General features: G+C 32.3%; 1 protein-coding gene across 3 annotated transcripts in view; it reads right to left on the bottom strand.

Annotated features, from left to right (window-relative positions):
• LOC143229948 (VWFA and cache domain-containing protein 1-like) overlaps positions 1-23,975 on the bottom strand; it is a 59,058-nt gene that overhangs the window by 14,190 nt on the left and 20,893 nt on the right. For all 3 annotated transcript variants that reach the window (XM_076462853.1, XM_076462844.1, XM_076462839.1), the window contains exons 4-18: positions 23,047-23,153; positions 22,665-22,803; positions 20,760-20,904; positions 20,072-20,207; positions 19,313-19,396; positions 17,428-17,568; positions 15,359-15,459; positions 13,953-14,085; positions 12,832-12,981; positions 10,913-11,036; positions 6,746-6,887; positions 6,315-6,483; positions 5,154-5,296; positions 2,918-3,015; positions 2,511-2,705 (exon numbers count right to left, since the gene is read on the bottom strand). In XM_076462853.1, the coding sequence (XP_076318968.1) occupies positions 2,511-2,705; positions 2,918-3,015; positions 5,154-5,296; positions 6,315-6,483; positions 6,746-6,887; positions 10,913-11,036; positions 12,832-12,981; positions 13,953-14,085; positions 15,359-15,459; positions 17,428-17,568; positions 19,313-19,396; positions 20,072-20,207; positions 20,760-20,904; positions 22,665-22,803; positions 23,047-23,153 (2,007 nt within the window). The remainder of the gene's footprint in view (positions 1-2,510; positions 2,706-2,917; positions 3,016-5,153; positions 5,297-6,314; positions 6,484-6,745; positions 6,888-10,912; positions 11,037-12,831; positions 12,982-13,952; positions 14,086-15,358; positions 15,460-17,427; positions 17,569-19,312; positions 19,397-20,071; positions 20,208-20,759; positions 20,905-22,664; positions 22,804-23,046; positions 23,154-23,975) is intronic.

Raw genomic sequence — 23,975 nt, 5'->3', positions numbered from 1 at the left:
GCAACAGTTTGCTCCTTATTGTTAAAAAAAACATTTATTTTGACAGTTCGTTTTTCATATTGCACTTACTGGTGTGTAGTGTTAAAGTCATTAAAACAGGTTGTTTTATGTTTTTAGGATTTCATAATTTTTTTTTCCTGATATCATACCCAGCTTTGTTGTAGCATTCAAAAATTGATTGTGCAACATTTTTAGGCCTACTGCTCCTAGTTACTTATCTTGACATACATATAAATAGTACACACTATTTAACATATCCAGTATTAAACTTGTTTGGTTTACATCTTGGGTCTTCTCCAATATTAACTACTTTAATCTTTCTGGGATAATAAGTAGGAAAGTCTCTTGTACACATAACATCTTAGTTTACGTTGTTTTGTTTTTTTTTAAGTTTATCATGACTAAACAGCAACATAATACCTCAAAATTAAAGTGGTATACACTGGAGAAACACCAAGATTTATCCTGAAACTTTGTGAATCCAAATTATCCTGCTACACAACATATAACCAATAGGAAAGTTAAGAATTTCCCAAGGCAACTACATCTGCATCAAAACAAACAAAATAAAATTATTATATGTCATACAATCTATGACAAAATGAACATGTACAAACAGGTAGTATGCTGTGGATCCTATGGTACAATGTAGTAAAACAATTAATACTACTTTCATTTCATTACACTTTGCAGAGGGCATTTAGCTTTCTTCCATATACAGTCATGTGAAAAAGTCAGGACACCCTATGAAAGCCTGTGTATTTTTGTAACGTGTTTGGATATATAGATATTTAATCTCAATTTCAACAATACTAAGAGATTATAGGAATATAACTAAACAATTAAAACTGACGAAAAGACTTTTCAAGATCTTCTGTAAATGTAATTCTACAAAAATGCATATTCTAACTAAGGAAAAAGTTAGGACACCCTACCCCTAATAGCTAGTGTTACCCCCTTTGGTTGAAATAACTGTAGTGAGACGCTTCTTGTAGCCATCTACCAGTCTCTGACATCGGTCTGGAGAAAGTTTGCCCCACTCCTCAATGCAGAATTCTTTCAGCTGTGAGATGTTTGAGGGGTTTCTTGCATATACAGCCCGTTTCAAATCACCCACAGCATCTCAATGGGATTAAGATCTGGGCTTTGACTCAACCATTCCAGAACTCTCCATTTATTAGTTTTCAGCCAGTCCTTGGTGGATTTACTGGTACGTTTTGGGTCCTTGTTGTGTTACAGGGCCCAGTTCTGCTTCAGCTTTAATTTTCTTACAGATGGTCTCACATGATCTTCAAGCACCCTCTAATACACAGTAGAATTCATGATGGATTATATGATTGTGAGTTGTCTAGGTCCTGCTGCAGCAAAGCAGCCCCAAACCATGACACTTCCACCTTCATGCTGCACAGTTGGTATGAGGTTCTTTTCCTGGAATGCTGTATTTGATTTATACCAAACATGTCCTCTGTTCTGGTGTCCAGATAATTCAATTTTGGACTCATCTGTTCAAAAAACATTATTCCAGAAGTCCTGGTCTTTGTCTACATTCTCTCTGGCAAACTTCAGTCTGGTCTTGATGTTTCTCTTAGAGAGCAAAGGTTTCCTCCTTGCACTCCTCCCATGCAAGTTAAACTTGTGCAGTCTCTTTCTGATTGTAGAGGCATGCACTTTCACATCAACAGTAGCCAGAGCCTGCTGTAGGTCCCGTGATGACATGTTAGGGTGTTTGGAGACCTCTTTTAGCATCTTGTGGTCTTGCTCTCGGGGTGAACTTGCTTGGACAACCAGACCTGGGCATGTTGGCAGTTGTTTTGAAGGCCCTCCACACTTGTTGACTATTTTCCAGACAGTGGAATGGCTGATTTCAAAATCTTTTGGGATCTTTTTAAATCCCTTACCAGACTCATAACCTGCTACAATTTTCTATCTGAAGGCCTCAGACAGCTCTTTTGCTCTCACCATGGTGTTCACTCTCACTTCAATAGTCAGGAGCACACCAAAAAAATGTCTGAGGTTTAAATAGAGCAAGCCTCATTCAAAATGCTGAGTAATGATCTTCTAATAATATGCACCTGGTGTGATACACCTGTGTGTGAGTTGAGCCATTTTAAGTGGGAATAAATGTGGGGGTGTTCTAACTTTTTCCTCGAGTAGAATATGCATTTTTGTAGAATTACATTTACAGAAGATCTTGAAAAGTCTTTTCTTCAGTTTTAATTGTTTAATTATATTCCTATAATCTCTCAGTATTGTTAAAATTGAGATTAAATATCTATATATCCAAAAATGTTGCAAAAATACACAGGCTTTCGTAGGGTGTCCTAACTTTTTCACATGACTGTATATACCTTTCTGTTTTTACAGCATATATTAATAGTTCAAGGGTAATCATAGCAACGTAGAAAAGAATTAAATACAGTTGTCCACACTATTTTCTACATTACAAACTACGTTCTATAAGCAACAACACCATTAAGAGATTTTATGGAAATGTCTAAACAACAGCTTACTTTCCTTCATACACAGTATGGCTAAGCGTTACAATGTAACCGGCTCCACCAACATCTAGGTAAGGTGCTGTGAGAACTACCCTGCCAGGATGTTCTATGGCACGTCGAAACCATTCTCGCTTGGTTGGATCAAATCTTTTGTCAATTACGGTACCTGGGTAGATCTGAAACACCCCATTACGAGAGGCAACAAACCTAGAAACATGTGGATCAGAGTATAGATAAATATTAAAGCTAAAAACAACTCGAAAAACACATTTTTGACACCTTTACTTTCACCAGCCAATCATGAAAAGCAGGTTAACTGCTATTAGATCTAGCATAGACAAAGTTGAATTTTAGTCTAAAAATAAACAGAAATCTAAGTTATCAAATTACCTGATACAGGTTTTTTTGTATATACATACCTCCTAACAATGTACTTGGAAAAGTCACTGTTTGAAACCCTCTTCTTCCATTCTGGAGTGATTTGCATTGTAGACAGTACATCATTTTGTACTTCATTCTGTAGAAGAGAGTTTTAAAAAGACAAAAAAAAGTTACAAAGAGTTGTTTTGACTACATTATGATAAAATAAACTAAAATTCAACAGACCACCTCAGTTAGACCAAGAGTGCATACAGTGTTTGTTCATGCATCACAAGAGTAGAAATCATCCTTGACAGTGGAACATAAGTTATTGTTATTTCTTTCAGTACAACGAGGTATAAAAAGATAAGATCTCAACAGCTGTTAATGTATGTTTAAGTGAAAACTCTTTTTTAATATCTTGTTACTTTTACTTACCCACTCAGACATTTTAGTTAATTGTAAATATTTATCAGCAAGATTCTTCTTCTGAATAACCAAGTAATTTAAAGAAATACAAAAAAACAACAAAGTTTCATTTGAAGTGAAATACATTTAAACACCATCTTTGTTAATAAAATGTTTTCATTGAAATTCAAAAAGAAACTGAGAAGGAAACTACAGCAACGACTAAAACATTAGAACACATTAACAACAGGATCGTTTCACAAGTCACATCCAAACCATAACGAAGAAACAAGAAATGACAGGCAAGACTACACCGATCTTGTCTACACCACATCAAAGCAACAATAACCATCAACATATCAATTACCTATAAGATTTCAAAGAATGCTTATAATTTTAAGCGTATTGTAAAAGACAAAGGGATATCGCTTAGATGTCCTTCCAAGTATCTAATTAATAAAGTCACATTTATTTGCAATGTTCTCTCATTCAGAGCAAAGAATGCTAAAACATTTACTGCAAAGCATTCCATTACATGTGCTGTTGAAACGAAGGTAAGTATTAGAATGATTTCCTTTGTTCAGTTTGAGGTGCTCTTTTCAGATAAAGGAGGCTTTATTAATTAGTTATTTGGAAGGATGTCCAAATGATACCTCTTTGGCCTTCCCAATATGCTCCATACAAGATTTTACCTGAAAGAAAAAGAAACCAACAACTAACCACTCTTTTAACTGCAACACAAATTGACTACTGAAAAGTTATCTTTATGTTACACATATAAACAGTCACATTCATTGGTTGTCCTTTTTTATATATTTTAACCTGTAAACAATTCATACTCATGATAACTATCAGTAGTGTTTGTTTGTTTGTGCAGGGTCAAATTCTATCTCAAGTCTTGAAATAAGAAAACATAGTAATTCAAAGCAATATTTTAAAGTGAATTTTACAGTTAACATATAAGATATACAGAATAATTTACACTATACAAGGTAAAATATTTAATACCCTACTTAAACAAATGTGAAGATATAGTATGATTTGTTCTATTTAACTTGCACTTTTACATTATTTGTATTTGTTATCTCGCAAATTTACACAATAGGTTACCTGCACATTGTCCACCATCTCTAGAGTTTAGAATCTTAAATCTCTAAACTTACTGTTGATCTATTGAATAACTTAAGTATTCAATTTTCTTAGTACATTTGACAAACCCAAAAGCAAATTAAAAAAAAAAATTAAAACATTTTGGTTATTTGGCACCTTATACAATTACACTTACACAATATCAACCTATACAACCACTGTGTATATAACTACATGAAAGCCTACATATTTATCAGACACATTATGAATATTTATATACCCTGTGGTCTATATTTTTTAAATTTCTGCTATGACATTAACATCTCATTTGCTACTGATTTCAATACAATAATTTATTCAGGATATTCACCACCTGTAAAAATATAACACTGTTAAAGCTTCAACATTTTCCTTACTTTGTTTCTAAGTTACCAAAAGCAAACAGTTGCATCAACACCAAACCTGTCATTAGAAACTGTATTCTACTTCTGGTGTATATTTTTTATATCAATTGGTAAAATATATATTTTCAACATGTTGGCTCCCAAGCCTATTTTGCCGATACTTTCCAGGGTCCCACTAGTCATTTTATAATTTTTTTTTTTAGGAAGAGCATATATGTAGCCATTATGTCCCAACCAATAAGTGATCTTTTAAGAGTAAACAGAGCCTAACTCACAGGTGGGTCATATGGGTCTTACCTAAAGACAATCACATGTCACCTGTTGGTCATGTGGGAGCCAACGTGTTAAAAATTATCTATCCAATAATAACACTACATTTAAGATAATTACTCACCTTCAGACCAGGATTGGCAATAAGTTTAGTTTTGTCATTAAGGTATGCCATGTAACCTTGAACCTTGTTCTTTGTTTCATTACTCATCAGGTACTCAAAGGGCGAGAGAAAACATGATGCAGACAGGAAAAGTGTACTGGATTCTTGATACAGAAAACAATTTGAAACACTTATTTTCACATTCAATCTTATCAATGAAAGGTTCAGTTTAGAAATTTCTACTTGCAAAGTAAAACATGGTGTTTACTTAAAAATTAATGTTATTCCTGACCACTAGGGGTAATTCTATTTGTTTTGAATGTTTTCACCAAACTGAGCAAGGACTATTTTCACTAGCCATCTTTGAGTTTCAGTTGATAGTCTATAGAAAAGACAACTAGTAAATAGCACCCAATGCCAACCTTTCTTTAACCAAATAGTGGGGTTAAACTGGCACTCTTATAGTGCATGCATGGCCCCAAAGAGCAAAGAAAGATTCTACAGTAAATAGACAAGAACCACAAGCCCTCAAAAATTCACAGTTTAGCATACCACCAGAGAACAAACCCGTCTTAGATCCCAAAAGATTTTGAAAAGCTGAAAAAGTTAAAAAACACCACTTGATACAATTGTTTTTGCATACTAGGAATTCAGACGGCTCTTACGGGAACTACACAAAACTCATTACTTTACATTCTACAGCTGTATTAAAGTTTTATTCCTCTGAAACAAACTTACTCTCCTCCACCTCCAACATAACAGATACAAGATGAACAGCAATTATTTTTAATAATAAAAAAATATTTAACTCCTAGTGTTCCTTTATGCACTCAACGCAACTTGACAGAAATATAAAAACACTAAATAAAACTTCTTCCAATAACGAACATTTTTTTTCTATAATTATTTCACCATCAACATATAATCATACCTACATTAAATACAAGAAAACTGAACAAGTTAAACTATCTTTTAGACACTACTTTAAGTTCAAAAGACTGCTTGGTAATAACTAAACAATTAATTTACCCCTCCCCCCAAAAATGAGCAATTACAAATTAAAGAATAAAAGTGCACTTAAAAAGCAATATTTTCCTAGAATGAAAACTTGTCTTGTTATGCTCAATATTGTGTTGAATACAACTGAAGAAAATTAAAGTTCCCAACATCAGAAATACACACCAAGTGTTGAGAGTTGTTTAACATGTCTGCACATGCGGGAAGTTCCCATAAGGTCAAGTCTGTGGTGAACAAATGCAGGATCAGGAGAAGGCAAGATTTTCTTAAATCTATTCATTTTTTTTTTCATCTGCACTGAAACCACACATACGATGTATGGAGTTTGAAGAACCTAGAAACAACAATTTCCAATACAGTTTCACAGAAAACATACAAATTTGGCAAAACAAATTTACATTAAAAATGACAGGAGAAATTCTCTAATAATTAAATATAAATTCTAATAATGAACAGTACAGAAAAAAAAGATTAAAAAAATGGAAGTTGAAATTTACCACACCAATCTTTAAAAGTAAAGTGAAACAACAAATGAACCACTTTATATGTAACACTGACAATTACAGAAACTATTAGATTATTCTCACAGGACCCACCTTTCTCCAACTGTAGACTGTCTGGTGTTTATTCCCTTGTTTATCTAAACACTTTAAATCTGCGCTATTGAGAGCAAACTTGCCCATTTTGGGTGCCTTACATGGTACTTTTGTTGATATATGTTTCTCTCCACTATCGTTTCTTAAAGAAAAAATTACAAAAAAGTTCATGAAACGTTTTATTCAGTTGAGAAACAACTCGTCAACACACGATAAATACATTCAAGTCCACTACAGTGGCTACAGATTCTTTATATCCTTTTATCTACAAGTGGCACCCTCAACATTGGCTACCTTACAAATCATCAACAACTCAGATGTCTTTTAAACAACACAGATCATTACTGCCCACACACTCTTTATCAAAACAACACAGATCATTACTGCCAACACACACACAGTGTTCTCTTTATCAAAACAACACAGATCATTACTGCCCACACACACAGTGTTCTCTTTATCAAAACAACACAGATCATTACTGCCAACACACACACAGTGTTCTCTTTATCAAAACAACACAGATCATTACTGCCAACACACACAGTGTTCTCTTTATCAAAACAACACAGATCATTACTGCCCACACACACAGTGTTCTCTTTATCAAAACAACACAGATCATTACTGCCAACACACACAGTGTTCTCTTTATCAAAACAACACAGATCATTACTGCCAACACACACAGTGTGCTCTTTATCAAAACAACACAGATCATTACTGCTAACACACACAGTGTTCTCTTTATCAAAACAACACAGATCATTACTGCCAACACACACAGTGTTCTCTTTATCAAAACAACACAGATCATTACTGCCAACACACACAGTGTTCTCTTTATCAAAACAACACAGATCATTACTGCCAACACACACAGTGTTCTCTTTATCAAAACAACACAGATCATTACTGCCAACACACACAGTGTTCTCTTTATCAAAACAACACAGATCATTACTGCCATTACACACACAGTGTTCTCTTTATCAAAACAACACAGATCATTACTACCAACACACACAGTGTGCTCTTTATCAAAACAACACAGATCATTACTGCCCACACACACAGTGTTCTCTTTATCAAAACAACACAGATCATTACTGCCCACACACACAGTGTTCTCTTTATCAAAACAACACAGATCATTACTGCTAACACACACAGTGTTCTCTTTATCAAAACAACACAGATCATTACTGCTAACACACACAGTGTTCTCTTTATCAAAACAACACAGATCATTACTGCCAACACACACACAGTGTTCTCTTTATCAAAACAACACAGATCATTACTGCCAACACACACAGTGTTCTCTTTATCAAAACAACACAGATCATTACTGCTAACACACACAGTGTTCTCTTTATCAAAACAACACAGATCATTACTGCTCACACACACAGTGTTCTCTTTATCAAAACAACACAGATCATTACTGCCCACACACACAGTGTTCTCTTTATCAAAACAACACAGATCATTACTGCCCACACAGTTCTCTTTATCAAAACAACACAGATCATTACTGCCCACACACACAGTGTTCTCTTTATCAAAACAACACAGATCATTACTGCCAACACACACAGTGTTCTCTTTATCAAAACAACACAGATCATTACTGCCAACACACACACACAGTGTTCTCTTTATCAAAATAACACAGATCATTACTGCCAACACACACACACACAGTGTTCTCTTTATCAAAACAACACAGATCATTACTGCCAACACACACAGTGTTCTCTTTATCAAAACAACACAGATCATTACTGCCAACACACACAGTGTTCTCTTTATCAAAACAACACAGATCATTACTACCAACACACACAGTGTGCTCTTTATCAAAACAACACAGATCATTACTGCCCACACAGTTCTCTTTATCAAAACAACACAGATCATTACTACCAACACACACAGTGTTCTCTTTATCAAAACAACACAGATCATTACTGCCAACACACACAGTGTGCTCTTTATCAAAACAACACAGATCATTACTACCAACACACACACAGTGTTCTCTTTATCAAAACAACACAGATCATTACTACCAACACACACACAGTGTTCTCTTTATCAAAACAACACAGATCATTACTACCAACACACACACACAGTGTTCTCTTTATCAAAACAACACAGATCATTACTGCCCACACACACAGTGTTCTCTTTATCAAAACAACACAGATCATTACTGCCCACACACACAGTGTTCTCTTTATCAAAACAACACAGATCATTACTGCCCACACACACAGTGTTCTCTTTATCAAAACAACACAGATCATTACTGCCCACACACAGTGTTCTCTTTATCAAAACAACACAGATCATTACTACCAACACACACAGTGTGCTCTTTATCAAAACAACACAGATCATTACTGCCCACACAGTTCTCTTTATCAAAACAACACAGATCATTACTACCAACACACACACAGTGTTCTCTTTATCAAAACAACACAGATCATTACTACCAACACACACACAGTGTTCTCTTTATCAAAACAACACAGATCATTACTGCCCACACAGTTCTCTTTATCAAAACAACACAGGTCATTACTACCAACACACACACAGTGTTCTCTTTATCAAAACAACACAGATCATTACTACCAACACACACACAGTGTTCTCTTTATCAAAACAACACAGATCATTACTGCCAACACACACAGTGTGCTCTTTATAAAAACAACACAGATCATTACTGCCAACACACACAGTGTTCTCTTTATCAAAACAACACAGATCATTACTGCCAACACACACAGTGTTCTCTTTATCAAAACAACACAGATCATTACTGCCCACACACACAGTGTTCTCTTTATCAAAACAACACAGATCATTACTGCCCACACACAGTGTTCTCTTTATCAAAACAACACAGATCATTACTGCCAACACACACAGTGTTCTCTTTATCAAAACAACACAGATCATTACTGCCAACCCACACAGTGTTCTCTTTATCAAAACAACACAGATCATTACTGCCAACACACACAGTGTTCTCTTTATCAAAACAACACAGATCATTACTGCCAACACACACAGTGTGCTCTTTATCAAAACAACACAGATCATTACTACCAACACACACAGTGTTCTCTTTATCAAAACAACACAGATCATTACTGCTTACACACACAGTGTTCTCTTTATCAAAACAACACAGATCATTACTACCAACACACACAGTGTGCTCTTTATCAAAACAACACAGATCATTACTGCCAACACACACAGTGTTCTCTTTATCAAAACAACACAGATCATTACTGCCCACACACACAGTGTTCTCTTTATCAAAACAACACAGATCATTACTGCCAACACACACAGTGTTCTCTTTATCAAAACAACACAGATCATTACTGCCCACACACACAGTGTTCTCTTTATCAAAACAACACAGATCATTACTGCCCACACACAGTGTTCTCTTTATCAAAACAACACAGATCATTACTGCCAACACACACAGTGTTCTCTTTATCAAAACAACACAGATCATTACTGCCAACCCACACAGTGTTCTCTTTATCAAAACAACACAGATCATTACTGCCAACACACACAGTGTTCTCTTTATCAAAACAACACAGATCATTACTGCCAACACACACAGTGTTCTCTTTATCAAAACAACACAGATCATTACTACCAACACACACAGTGTTCTCTTTATCAAAACAACACAGATCATTACTGCCCACACACACAGTGTTCTCTTTATCAAAACAACACAGATCATTACTACCAACACACACAGTGTGCTCTTTATCAAAACAACACAGATCATTACTGCCAACACACACACAGTGTGCTCTTTATCAAAACAACACAGATCATTACTACCAACACACACAGTGTTCTCTTTACCAAATGCACAACAGGTTAAACCCCCCATTTTTTAACTAGAACTGTTATTTCTTAACTTTTAACTTAAACTCTATCCTTGAAATTAGTTTACAAAGGGGTTATTTTATCATTTTAATTCCAAATGATTTGCAAGAATAACATTCACAATAACATTATAAATTAATACAAAGTAATTAAGCTTTTTCTGATGAAATTTTAACTTAAAGGAAATGAGTACATACGATAACAAATTAAAAAATTACACACCTCAGAATGTATTCCCTAATCATTTGGAAACCTGGTTGATTTTCCAAAAGCTCTATAGGTGTATGCAGTGTTTGTTTCTTAACAAACATTGGCCTTGAGAAAGAAGGGTGCATCAAAGTCATACCTACCACAGAAGTTTGTGTTAGACGTTTAAGTAATACAAAAATTCTCAAAAACTAATTTTAGCAAAAAACTCCTTGTTATCAAATAAGACAGAAATTTAGTGAAATTACAAAACAATATTTTACATAACTAATTGTTCTTCAGTTTGAGAAGAAAATTACTTGAACACAATTACAAACAATTATCAGAACTTAAAAAACTAATATTTAATTTTTAGGATAACTTACACTAATAGTCATCAATTACTACTTCACAGTTATTCCAATGCAGCAACAACTAATGCCATGTTTACTGTTCAATTTAGCAAGTTTAATAACAAGTATACTACAATCAAATACACCACTCCCTCTCCAACACTCCATGGTAGTCTTCAACAGCTGTGTTATTCAGAGTTCCTAGCCACAGGGGCATTATAATGTGATGCTCAATCCCACTATTCATTGGCAAAAGAGTTGCCCAAGAGTTGGTGGCAGGTAGTGTTGACTAGCTATATTCCCTCTAGACTTACACTGCTGAATTAGGGATAACTAGTGCAGATAGCCCTCATGTGGCTTTGTGAAAAATTCAAAAAAAAAAAGTACCAATCTGTTTTTAAAGTAGAACAAAAATTATTCTAATCACCTGTAAATATTAGATGTTATTACCACATTGCTATTTCTAATGGTGATGTGTACTGCATATATGCATATGAAATCTGTCAGTTATTCTCATTGCATTAGCAGCAGTTAAAAAATAAAACCAAGTGTTAAGATTATGATATTTAATTTTAAAATTATTAAACATTCACTATAATGCTAAGACAGGGCTGAAACACATAAGTAAATACGAACAACACATTGTGCCATCTTTTCTCTGAATGTTTTAAAGTATATTTTGAAACATGAAAATTAACTTGGATGTGGTTCAGTGAACCAATGGCACCTGGTGAATTAGGTGTTAAGACAGTAAGCACTACTGTTAATATATGTTTAAAATTAAAATGAAAAAGAAATTTGGGATGTGGTCATAATTATGAGCAGTTTGTATTTAAAATAGTCAGTAACCAAATGGCTCTGGAAGTAGAAAGGAATGAGAGGACACTTTCTACTTTTAATATTTACGCACATCAGCACTGAACTGAGAATAGAACTTTTAAAGAAAATAAACTCCTTTGTTATTAATAAAACAGAAGAAATATTCAAACGTTATCTTCATCAACACAGGAAAATGTGTTATGACGACCAAGTTGATGACACTTAGTCCTTAGTTTTTTTTTTTTAGAAATAAATGTTGATAAGCAAAATTACAACATTTTAGAAACCTTACTGTCACTAATGCTATGAGATAAGTTATCAATAAATTGGTGACATACAGCATAAGACAGTAACATACAAAGCAGGATAAAAACTTACAGATGTTCCTGTTGTATTTTATTCCCAATACATCTCTTTATCTTAAATTAATTAATATGTTAATGTGATAAAAACCACATGCACACAATACTTAAAAATTATAAACCTCTTGAAATTATTAATCTTTCCATACAATTAAGTTTTGAATCAAACAACATATGCCTACAACATATGAAGCAACTTTCCCATCTCTATAAATTGTAAAAATGTGCAAAATAATTTTATGACATAAAAAATAAATATTTACATATAGTCATGTTCATTATAAATTGTGATGCATGCTATGATACAGAATTTATATTCTGCTATAAAAAACATTTATAAAAAAAAAATTGATGTGAACATTACATGAACTTGCTTTATTATGCCTCAAGGAGTCATACCGTCTTAAAGCACCAGGATTACCTGACTTGTCTATGAGAAAAGAATAAATGCCCTCTGAATGCCTAAAGTAGGTAACATCTTCAGCTAAGTCAGCTAGGTTAATATCCAATCCTACAACTCCCAACAGCGTGTTTTTGTAATACACTGGCTGGCTGAGGCTAACGACTAAACCTAATAAAACATAAGATGAAATTAACAAAATAACAGAAAACCATCTACAATAATAAAATAATTAATTTCATATTCACTGTAACAAATATTTCAAGTTAATTTTCAGAACACGAAAAAGAAATGTAGCATTTTCCATTTTAAATAACTCACATTTTTTGTATATTTACACCAGTTTCATTCAATCTTAAGAAATATGTTAACGTGTTAAATGTTATGATACTAGCTAAAAAATTAACGAGAAAAATTACAATGTAGTACGAAAAATTTGCTTGACAAAATAAAAAACTTTAATCATTTCCTAGCTTATGCCAAAGCTTTTGAGATACAATTACTACAGAAAAAACATGAGCACTTCCAAAGATTTAATGAAATCTTATTTATGTAATTTTACAGTTTTTTATCTTCAAAATGAATTAAAAAATAAATTTAGCTCTTCATAATAATTACAGCAGAATCTGCCTTACAATAAATACTGTGTTAATGGCCAAAAATAGCAAGTGTACCCAAATGATAAGAGAATTCCCTCTAATATTTACAAGTAACAATGTAAGAAAAGTACAATTTCTCAGATGTATTCATTATCCAGTTGATTTTTACTTTTGCTCTAAGTAATTAATTAGCTTGCTTTGATTAAAAGCTGGTATCACTTACCAAAACAAGCTGAAAAGTATTAATTTGTTAATTTGAAAATTAAAATTACTCTCCAATCCAAAAAGAACTACGTAACTTTCCAAAAACAATTAAAGTAATTATCTTTACACACAAATAAGTAAAAAATATACATTTATTTTAGAATTAAAATTACAGTTTATACCAAAAAAAAAAAACATTTGAGAACAAAAGTGATAAAATGAATTTATTACAGCAAATTAAAATTACAGTTTATACCAAAAGAAAACTAACACATTTGAGAACAAAAGTGATAAAATGAATTTATTTTATTATTGTGACACGACAAGAAGCATAATTACCTTTACTAACAGGATCCCACCATGGGAGTGAAAAATGTGATTTATGGTGAACTGGTGGTGACATCACAGAATAAAAATCTCCTAAGAGAAAACTAAGATTCTTTGTGGAGTTGACAGGAACCATCACCCCTTGCTGTAGCAGTGAAATTGCAAATTTAAATCACTTATTTTAATGCAAAAAATAACTAAGATATACTTAAATGATATCTAATAACTATAAAAGTAATAACAGTAAATTAAACAGAACAAACTTGAGAAATTTAACTTCTTATGTCAATATGATATTTCATTGATTTTATTTTTCCATTTTGTAAAGTATCTAAATCAACTGAACATATTTCAGAAATTTAAATATCTTTTCAATAGACTATTGTAAAACAACAAATAGCAGTAGGTAAGTATTATAAAGTATCTAACTGAATATATTTCAGTAATCTAATTTTTTTTTACTTTTTATATACAAGTCAATGTGATGTATTTTATTATTTTTCAGTTTTGTGCAAACCTACTGGAAGGCTATCTGCAATCATTGTCCTTACCTTATAAGTGATACAATAGAGGGAAGACAGTTGGTCAACAATACCCACCACCAAATGATCCTTGGTAAGGTCATCATGTACATACCAATTCACTCCTCCTTATGTGCTTTCCCTAATCAACTTTTAATCTTGGACTACTGTTTTTAATCAACAAAAAATTAGACTGACTCTAATGACCCCATGACTGAAAAAGTAGACATCTTTAACAGCAGAACTCAAACACAACCCACGGATTGTAAATTGAGCTCCATAACCATCAGGCTAGACCAACTGAATGTCACAGATTTAAGACCAGTAGTTCACTACAGTGTTCAATTCAATTATTCAACAATAACAGCACACATTTTGTGATGGACATCAAATTGTATTTGGAACAACCAACTTTTCTACTTTTCTCTCATAACTGTGTACAATTTGACTTCATATATTTCAGTTTATTTACCAACAAGCTAGCTTATTCTTAACCCTAACCAGCAGCTTAAAGAGAGAAATTATGCAATTTAAGGTTTTGATTTTATGCAGTATCTGAACAACATTTTTAAAACCACAGTCTATGAGAGAAACATGAAAGAAAACATTTCTAAAAGGTGGTTGGTTCATTATATTTCTGTTCACACTAATTAATTTCTCTTACGTTCCACATTGCAACTGTTAGAAATGTGTATTTCTGCAAGAGAAACTAAATGCATTCCTGATTTAAATATTTTAACAGATTATTTGGCTTTTAGTTCCTAACTATACAATCTTCACTCCTTAACCCAACTTGATGTGGAAGAATATGAAAAATAATTAAAAAAGATGTTTTTGATAGAACCTATTCCTGGTTAACTAAATGGCAATAAGTTGACCCTGACCAAGAGGGCTCACCTTAACTCTAGATGGATCTGGAGGAAGAACATTGTACTTGCAGAAGTTCTGTTTGGCAATGTCTTCGAGAAAGGTTTTTTCATACATAATAGGCCTCCCATCTAATTGCAAATACAAATTTAAATTATTTTGTATAAAGATTGTGTAGAGAAAACATACTTAAATAAAAACATCTTTAATACAAGCATAAGAATGAAAGTAATAATTAGAACAAATCTATATGTATATATATTATTATTTACAAACAAGTGTTCACAAACTTTTCTTAAAACATAAAAGAGTAAATAAATAAATAAATCACACAATTATCTCTTCTTGTTACTACCTTTGTACTTGTTGCTGTTTGTCTAAGGTTGATAATAAGACTTAAAAGTTTGCACAAGAATGAAGTGAAACAATTTTTTTTTAGGTTACAGGTCCACAATCCTGTATCCAAAGTTCCCAAATTCAAAAAACTCCAAAAACTGAAGTTTTCATCGTGAAGTGTGGAGGGTCAGTATAACAGCTGACCCAACTCCACACACGTCACTCAAATGCAACATGGCAGCATGGCCCTGCTGTCAAGCAGTCTGACAGGCATGTCAGTTGTTTCTCTGCTGTTCACTGATATTTTTTTCTTTCTTTTCATTTTATAACTTTAATTTCACTGTGAAAATGTCAAAAAGAGCTGCAGAGACCCCTATGGGTAACAGTGAGAAATGGAAAAGGAAGCATCCGACAACATCAATAACATAGAAAGTGGAGTTATTACAGAAGCTTGACTGTGGTGTGTCTGTGCAGCATCTTACTAAAGAATATGGTGTCGGAACTACCACTGTTTGTGATCATGGGGTGCTGCCCTGGACCCTACTGGGATGATACATTTGTTTTAAAATTCAAAAATTGTAAAACACAACTGGTCACAAAAGTTTCAGAGAAGGAATTGTGAATCTGTATATAATTTATGATTTTTTGGTTATTAAAATATTTCATTGATACCAGAGAATTCCTTAAAATTCATCAAGTTTAATAACTAAGCTGTGTTTGTATCTGAAAAATAAGAAATCACAAACAGACTAAGGATTGAACTTACCAATTCTCAGGTTTGTCTCAAAAGAAAGAGAAAAATACCATTATAATTGAAACTATGAGAAAAACAGTAAGTGGACACTGAGCTTCTGATTGGTTACTCATGTGTCATATATAAAAGTAAGAAAAAGGTGATCAGAACCACTGTGTTTGATTCACAAAATGTAATGATAGCTCAACAAATAAAAAATAAAAGTTTTTATTTTATATTCTCTCTTGTCAATATCAATAATCTGAGTTTTGTACAAAACTACAGACTTTGTATTTTGACATCACAAACACAAACGTCTAGTATGAACCAGTGCTGAATTCTACACACCATGTGACACAAAGAAATCAATGTTAAGTGCATTTGTTTAATATTTACTTTTAAATTAACAAATTAAATAACGTATAATATGAAAACTTGAATTATAATCTACAGTTTGATACCAAACTTTGAGTTAAATTCATAAGATAGTTCAATAAAATTTTGAATGCAAGTCAACAAGTAAAATGACATGGCCTTTGACCCATGACCCATCTGAAAGGGTTAACTAGCCATATTCATACATATTACATCTTAAAATTTTACTTCCTTTTCAAAATACTATTGTTATATCCTAATTTTGATAAAATGAATTTTTTGGCTCCAGAAGTGCCTTGAATATATTTATTTTTTTTACAAGTACATATTTACTATTAAAATTAAACATTCAAATAAAATAATGTCCAACGAATCACATACACCTCTATTCAGTGTTTCTTAAAGCACAACCTACTCTTTATGATATATATTTCAGAAAAATATTTTTTCAGATACCATAAGTACTGCAAAATAAGTTACATTTTAGCTGAACATAAAGAATTTAAAACAACATGAATTCAATTATATCCACTAAAATAAAGGTAGTGTCTAAATGGCAGATAATCTACAAAATAAATGATAAAGGTTTGTCTAGTTACTTTATAAGTTTAAATTATCGTGTCACAAGTAACTGCAAAAAGAAGCACTAACTCACCATCAATAACAGCGTAAGTGTTGATAACAACTCTGTTGCCAATTTTATGATTTTCATTGGCAATAGCTTCTAGAACTGGACGAGCCTCAGTGAGAGATGACAGAAGACCTCTACTGATATAGATAATAAGTGCTTGTGAATCTGAAAACAAAATAAAATAAAACCGTCGTACATGAAGTATTATTCATTCCAATTCCTGGATATCAGAAAAAGAATGAAAATGTTTATGATACAATCAGTAACTAAAGAAGATGCTTAGAAGAGAACACGTGGCTTTTCTTCATGACGATGTACATCATTACTATATTACAGCCCCGAAAACCACAATTTATGTATTTGTGCACTGATATTTGAAAAATAAAAAACTATACACAATGAAGTGACATGCATAGAACAATGAAATCACAATACAAACAAAGTTTTTTTTATCTACACATATAAACTGTGCAATTGTGATTCATCAACTGACCAACTTCTTCAGTAATACTAACTAGTGGATAGGTTGTCCACAATACTTCTGTGCAGGACAACAACAGGAATAAAAATAATGAAATATTGCACCATCAAGATGGTAACCACAATCCTTAGATTACCTGATCATTCCAAAAAAACATATTCAAGATAAATGAATCCCCAATTTATAAAAACTTTTACAAGTCTAAGTAGCACAACTTGTAAGTATAACCTTACTCTTGGAGGCCAGTACTGAAACAGATTCAAGCAAGTATAACATTTATGGAATGTAAGGGTTATATAAATTATAAGATTAGTGCAAGCTTACAACTTTCATACATCTGTTTTATAAAGATGATTTTAACAATGTAGAACACTTGCAATGAAAGGTAAAAAACTATCTGAATATACCAGAATAAACATCACACATTCTATACTAGTTCCTCATAGCCAAAATATCACCCTTCATAGAAAATATTATCTTACTTACAATGTTTCATCCACTGACATACTTTCAGAAAAAAATAATTAAACTGATCGAAAAATTAAACTTCATTTCTTAAGTAAAATTTGCCGGTTTATTTTATACACTCAAGTTTCTGTCAAGAACTGTTTGTTTTTAACTATTATATGGCTACTGTCATCTAGTGGCAAAGATTAAAACTCTTCATAGTTTAATTATGATATGTATCAAGGTTCTAGTTTATAAAACCAAACTTTATTGGCTAATAAAAATGGTTTTTGAGGGCTTGTGTGAAAAAATAAAATTTTCATTCTAAAAATAGTCAAGAAAAGCCAAGAAGGTGAAAAATGTATTTTATTTCAATTAAACTTTTAACACCAACCACACAGCCACTTTAGAATGCATTTTTACTTCAAGTAGGTTTCTCATCAGCACAAGTAATGCATTTTACTCAACTTACAGTAACTGAAAGATATATATGTATAGAATACTTCATGCCATTACTTACACTGGCTTATGTTTATCAAAAGTATAATGAGGGAAAAAACATTTTTAAATCACAAAACCAAAGGATGATACTTTCATTTTGTTTTAATGGTTTTTATCCCACAAACATCCTAATGAACAATAAAAATAAAAAATGGTTATACTTTAATTAAAACAAGCTGTGATATTCATCCCACAAACATCCTAATGAACAATAAAAATAAAAAATGGTTATACTTTAATTAAAACAAGCTGTGATATTTAACCCACAAACATCCTAATGAACAATAAAAATCAACCACTACTGAGAAACTAATTCTTTCCTTCCAAAAGTACTGAATTTGAAGATTTTATTTACTGCATTCAGTTCAAGTGAGAACATTTTAATTTCTCTGCTTCATCATACAGCCACTGACAAAAGTTACCATTTTTACAGAATTAAATATGTATTTTAAAATACAAGGGCACAAAGGTTATTTTTACCACTGTTAAGTGTTCCATCAGAAGGTAAGGAGTTCTGTAATAGATCAAAAGCTTTCAGAAATCCAACAAGATGATTGGTGGAGTCTGTATGAACGAAATAAAAAAATTCATTTTTCGGTCATAAACATTCACTTTAACTTTACAGCAATCTACAGTTACTACAATTTTACACCAAAGTAAATTTACAGTGATTTTACAATAACAAATTCAGTGATTTTACAACATAAATTAACAGTGACTTTTTTTTTTAACAACAAACACAAACAGTCATTCAACCTGTTTGTCATAATTTCCAAATATTTTATTTCAATTTTTGTCCAGAAAAACTAAAAATACAAAAGTTATCACGCTTCTTAGTTTGGATAAAACTGCTTGGATTGAACTAAACATAAAACATTTCTTACACGTGCTCTAGACCCTTTCATTCAGATATACTGTCTAAACTGTCTTGGTAATGTATAGATCCAAAGAATGTTAATATTCTCTATTTCAGATTCATAACATAGGACAGAACAATAAGCAAAAAAAACTTTAATTCTTCCTACGTTAAAATACTTATTTTTAATATCTTTCCATTCCTCAGTATTTTTACAAGAACTGAAGCAAAAGAAAAATAAGATCAAAATTATTTAAAAAGAAATTACAACATTACATTTTATATTTTATTAGATACCATATAAATTTTCAGGAGTTAACAAAAACTACAATTTACCTAATGAACTCAATAAGCCTTAAGAATTGTAAAAATTAATTACTAACCTTTTGTTTTTTGTAGTCTATCAATGAATCTACTAAAATGAAGTTTTGTCTCATAAGTAGCATACGCCATCTGGTGGATTAGACAGCTATCACTTTGAGGATGATGTGGTTCTCCAGAAAGTCCAATTAGGCCAACCTGCAAAACAGTTGTTACAAATGTGGACTGTATATACACAAGTATATAAAAAACATGATTTATCTCAAAACTATTATAAAACTAGCCTTAATGATCAACAGAAGTAAGAACAAATCAGTTTCTGTACTAAAAATACAAAATGGTATAATTTGGTGTCATTTAAGAAACAATAAATCCACCACCTATTCCCCAGTTTAGTTTTAACAGTGATACAATTTTTCAGACTAAAAATGACAAATGTACCAAATTACCAAAATGCCCAGTAAATGTGGGTTTTAAAATGTTTAAGCTGAAATTAACACAGGTGTTTTTTTTGTTTTCTTCCATCTATGTAATTTTATAGACATCCCCTAAGATTAACTCTGTTATCACCACAAACACATTGTTGTGACAAAAATAAACAAATTTTTTATATTGTGCACAAGTCTCAGAGTACTTTCACTACGTAAGACTGGAAATGAATTTAGATTTACATGTAGATGTGTTTTTGTAGGCCTAATTGATGAAGATGACATATATCTTAAGCCAGAGTTGAAAACAACTATACCTTACCTTGTCTAGGTGGGATAATGTAAAAAGTATGTGTTTTCCTACAGCTTTGGCTATTGCCAATTGGTTGGAACTCAAAGAAGTTCCATGATCTATCATAATCACAACATGTTTCCCAGGAGGGTCTACTGTGGCTAAATACACATCTCTGGAATAAAACAGACATAAAATTTCACAGTTGTTGCTGTTTTATTTATAAATTTTAAAACTTTAGACACATAAAACATAGGATGCACTTCAGGTTAATACACACTTGATTTTTTTTTTATCTACTTAAACTTGTGATTGTCTAAACTGCACTAACAAAAGTAAGAAGTGAAAATTGAATACCTCACCCTGCTGTAACTTTTGTATTATTTTAAATTATTCTTACACCATAACCTTTATAGGTACTGATTAATTACATGACTTCTTGTGAATATCTCACGCAGAATTGCATTCATACATATATAATGTTCAACTTATGCATGTAAACTAAAAATATTCATATTTTATCAAACATATGGACTCTTATTTAACAGGCCCCTCACAAGCTAGTGGCAGACAAAAACAACTACCTAACTGAGCTGCTCTTAATTTTGACTAACACTTTCTGGCTGATTTTAATGAATAGAAACAAGATATTTTCCACACTATTTTAGCATTGGGACTGTAAAAAGTGAGGTAGTAATCACCAGCTTAACGGCTAAATGGGTCGTTCCATGCCGACTCACACAGAAAAAAAGAACTTTTTCTGGTTCTTGTCATAGATTTTCTTTAAAAAAATTCAAGCAAAAACTTCATTTTCATTTATTCAGCCATGGAAAATCCTAAAGCTGTACCTCATGGCTGAATAAATGAAAATGAAGCTTTTTTTTTCAATTTTCTATGACATGAACAGGAAAGCCCTAGGTCATTTGGCATGGAATGACCCAAACACAAGAAGCACTGAAGTTTCCAAATGTCACACAGAGATATTCATAAACTCTTCAGAACTACACTGGTATATGCTGTGATGAATACAATAGTATGCCTGTAGCTGCTTTCCTGTCTACTCATCCCACTGCTGACTATCATGATGATTTGATCTTCCCTACTGAACTGCAGATGAAATCATCATTTGTATCTTAATTGAAAGTTAAACATAAATAGGTGATAGCAGAAGCATAAAAGGTTGACAATTGTTTAATTAATAATGCTGACAATGTGGCTTTATTGATATGTACTGAACTTACTCCCAGTGGATAGACCTAAGTACCAGCTAGTATGGAGACTTGAGGGTGCTGTATTTCACTTAAAAAAATATCATTTAACAAACAAAACTTGTCTCATAGTTTCCTCAAAGATACATCCAAAGCAACCTCTTTGGGATTTTCAGATTGAACATATTTTTAATATTCAACAAACTGTAGTGTAAAGAGACACCCTAACTCCTGAGGAGCGTATTAAAAAATGGAGATTGTGAAGTGTGGGAGCTCACTGATAATTTTGTTCTATGTAAAATTACATGGGATGTATGGTCCACAAAATTATTAGCCACTGGGCTTAAGGTTGTACTAGTCAGTGTACATGTATTTCTGTTGAACAAATTTAAGAACAAAACATTTACAGTAAAAGAAAACTACTTGAATGACCAGTAAATGTGTACTAACCCAAAAAACAGTTACAAGAATATGAAAACAATGTTTTGTAAGGCTCTATAAGAAAAGTTAATTTTTTAATTGTCATGTAAGGGTCTATCACAGGTTCCAGTTACGTCAGTGTCTGCGTGTCTGAGTACCCCCAAAATTTACTGATGCAAATGCTACTAAGTGCCATGAGGTTGTGCAAAAAGAAACAACAACAATAACCAGCACTCTCAATCATTAGAAATATCAGTACTAAAGGACTCTTTAGTACAGTACTTTATTAAGTGAAGGCAAAATCTACCTGTGTCTGCTGTCTTTTCCTAGACCATAAGTGAGTGAATGATCCATTCTGTGGGCAGGATACTCACTATGGACTCCAGCTGCTGATATGAAATACTGCCATTTCACATTAGGGTACTTTTCAAGATTTTTGCTGAAGACTGAAAAATACAAATGTACTTTTGTTACTTACCACCTCATATTTTATACATGTAGGTGATTATATAGGTTTAGGTTTTAGGGATAACAAAAATCCTCCAGTGTTTTGGGATTGCCTAATAAAAAGCAATTTTTTTAACATTATTATTTTTTTGTGTTATCAACCACTGGAATACAGTAAATTACTAACAAGCACTTAGACATGCATCTTCAAGAGTTTAATGTAATGAGACCAAGAATCCTACCATCAGTTAGATTCTTCCCTGGGCTAAAAATTCCATCTTGAAGTTTAGATGATGCAAGATCACACGACGATTCTAAAGATACCTCTGTTCCAAAACGTTCACTGAAACTATGCAGACAGAGTGTATTTATTACTGCACATCTTGTTCTTTATATAATTATGTTGTGAATATTATTAAACAGCCATAAGATTGTGTAATATCAATCTGACATAAAACAATGCTTATTCATAATATTTCAAACACATATCCAGAGATCCTAGCTTTTTTATTCAATAGTGATGCAGGTTAATTTCCATGGCCAAAAGAGATACAAAGAAGTGTCCATGTTAAATGAATGATTTCAAATTTAACAAAACATTAATTAGAAAAATGTCAATAATCAAACTTTATAGGAATTATACAAGTTAAAATTTGAAAAAAAAAAAAAAAACGGACCTTTTGACATCTAACAACATGGAATACAGTCATTAACAAATTAGAATTTCAAAATATGTTTATTAGAATTGTTATTAAAAAAGTTGTAGCTTTTCCAACATCCAGCTGTTGATTACATTATATTAAAATTATTTGGGTCTTGCAACTTTTTATACTCTATGATGTCATGTCACATCACACTCTATTTGATGATCTCACAAATTCTGAATATAGTTTCCATTGCAAACACCTCCACTGTCAGGTTGTTATGTCTAAAGCACACTCATCTTCCTTGTTACTTTCCATAATACATAATATGGCACTTTCCCATTGCTCACTTCAACAATTCAATCACACAGAAATGTATAGGTGCTACATTTTGTGACTTAACCTCTATCTCTTCATATGAAATATTATAAACACCCATTTTATTCTCCTTTTGTTTGAGATATGCAATGGTTGAACAAATATGTTATAGAAACAGCTTGTGTCATCACTTTCCAAAGTGGAGATAT

This window comes from Tachypleus tridentatus, chromosome 1 (assembly GCF_004210375.1).
Source record: "Tachypleus tridentatus isolate NWPU-2018 chromosome 1, ASM421037v1, whole genome shotgun sequence".
Lineage (NCBI taxonomy): Eukaryota > Metazoa > Arthropoda > Merostomata > Xiphosura > Limulidae > Tachypleus > Tachypleus tridentatus.
This window is presented reverse-complemented; position numbering and strand designations above follow the sequence as displayed.